Raw genomic sequence first — 849 nt, 5'->3', positions numbered from 1 at the left:
GAATGAGGACACATTTGTTTCTCAGCATGGCACAAGTCTTTGAAGGAATGTTCCACAAAGGAGACAAAGGCTGGGCATGGCCTCGCCTCATCCCCAGCCCAGACACTGGGTCCCTGCACAGCCCCTGGGAGAGGTTGTCTTCCAAATAGGCACCCCTGGCCACCAGCAGGGAAAAGCCCAGCCCACGGATTCCTCAAGGGTTAACACCAGCTGCTCAGAGAGCACTCACTGCTCAGCAGTGCCAGGGCTGAAGGAGATGTGTGTGGACCCCCAGGCTTCCAGGTGCTCCTGCTGATGGAAAAGGAGGCATCCCCATGGCTGGCAGCTGCTGGGATGACTTTGGGAGTTGAGGGGAGGCAATTCTGCACCTCTGTCTGTTGGGGAGGAATGTTTCACATTACCTCTGACGGGCCCCTGGGAACGAGGCGAAGCAGCTCATTGCATTTCACAGGTTCCTTATTTAAATTCGCTCCACTGGATAAAAGGGGAGAGTCTTCACGTGAAGCTTCCTCCTCCGTCCCCGGGTTGGGCCGAACCACCACCTCCATCATCACACAGAGCTGGTCCAGGCTGTGCCGCAAGCCCGACTACAAGAGAGAGAGAGATTTTGGGGGTCTCCAAAGGCAGGCAGCGGCGGTGTCCTGAGCACAGCCTTTAAAGGGCGTGACTTCCTCCTGCACATTTCATACTCCTGGGAGTTACCATCCCAAGACCCTCAGCACTTGGAGCTGAGGGTCTTTACCCCACTGCTGCCACCAGCTGCCTCCCGTGCCAGTGACTGCTGCCAGCACGATGGTCACAGCCTGGCACGGAGAATCGCATTTTTAAAAAGTGTATGAGTTTTATCAG

The 849-nt window shown here is 56.1% G+C and overlaps 1 protein-coding gene across 1 annotated transcript in view; it reads right to left on the bottom strand.

The window, feature by feature from the left end:
• LOC104492123 (chromosome unknown open reading frame, human C9orf91) overlaps positions 1–849 on the bottom strand; it is a 9,253-nt gene that overhangs the window by 681 nt on the left and 7,723 nt on the right. The window contains exon 7 of the mRNA XM_010134632.1: positions 402–587. Coding sequence (XP_010132934.1) covers positions 402–587 — 186 coding nt within the window. The remainder of the gene's footprint in view (positions 1–401; positions 588–849) is intronic.

This window comes from Buceros rhinoceros, unplaced genomic scaffold (assembly GCF_000710305.1).
Source record: "Buceros rhinoceros silvestris isolate BGI_N320 unplaced genomic scaffold, ASM71030v1 scaffold13934, whole genome shotgun sequence".
Lineage (NCBI taxonomy): Eukaryota > Metazoa > Chordata > Aves > Bucerotiformes > Bucerotidae > Buceros > Buceros rhinoceros.
The sequence above is the reverse complement of the archived record's forward strand: the minus strand, read 5'-3'. Positions and strand labels throughout refer to the sequence as shown.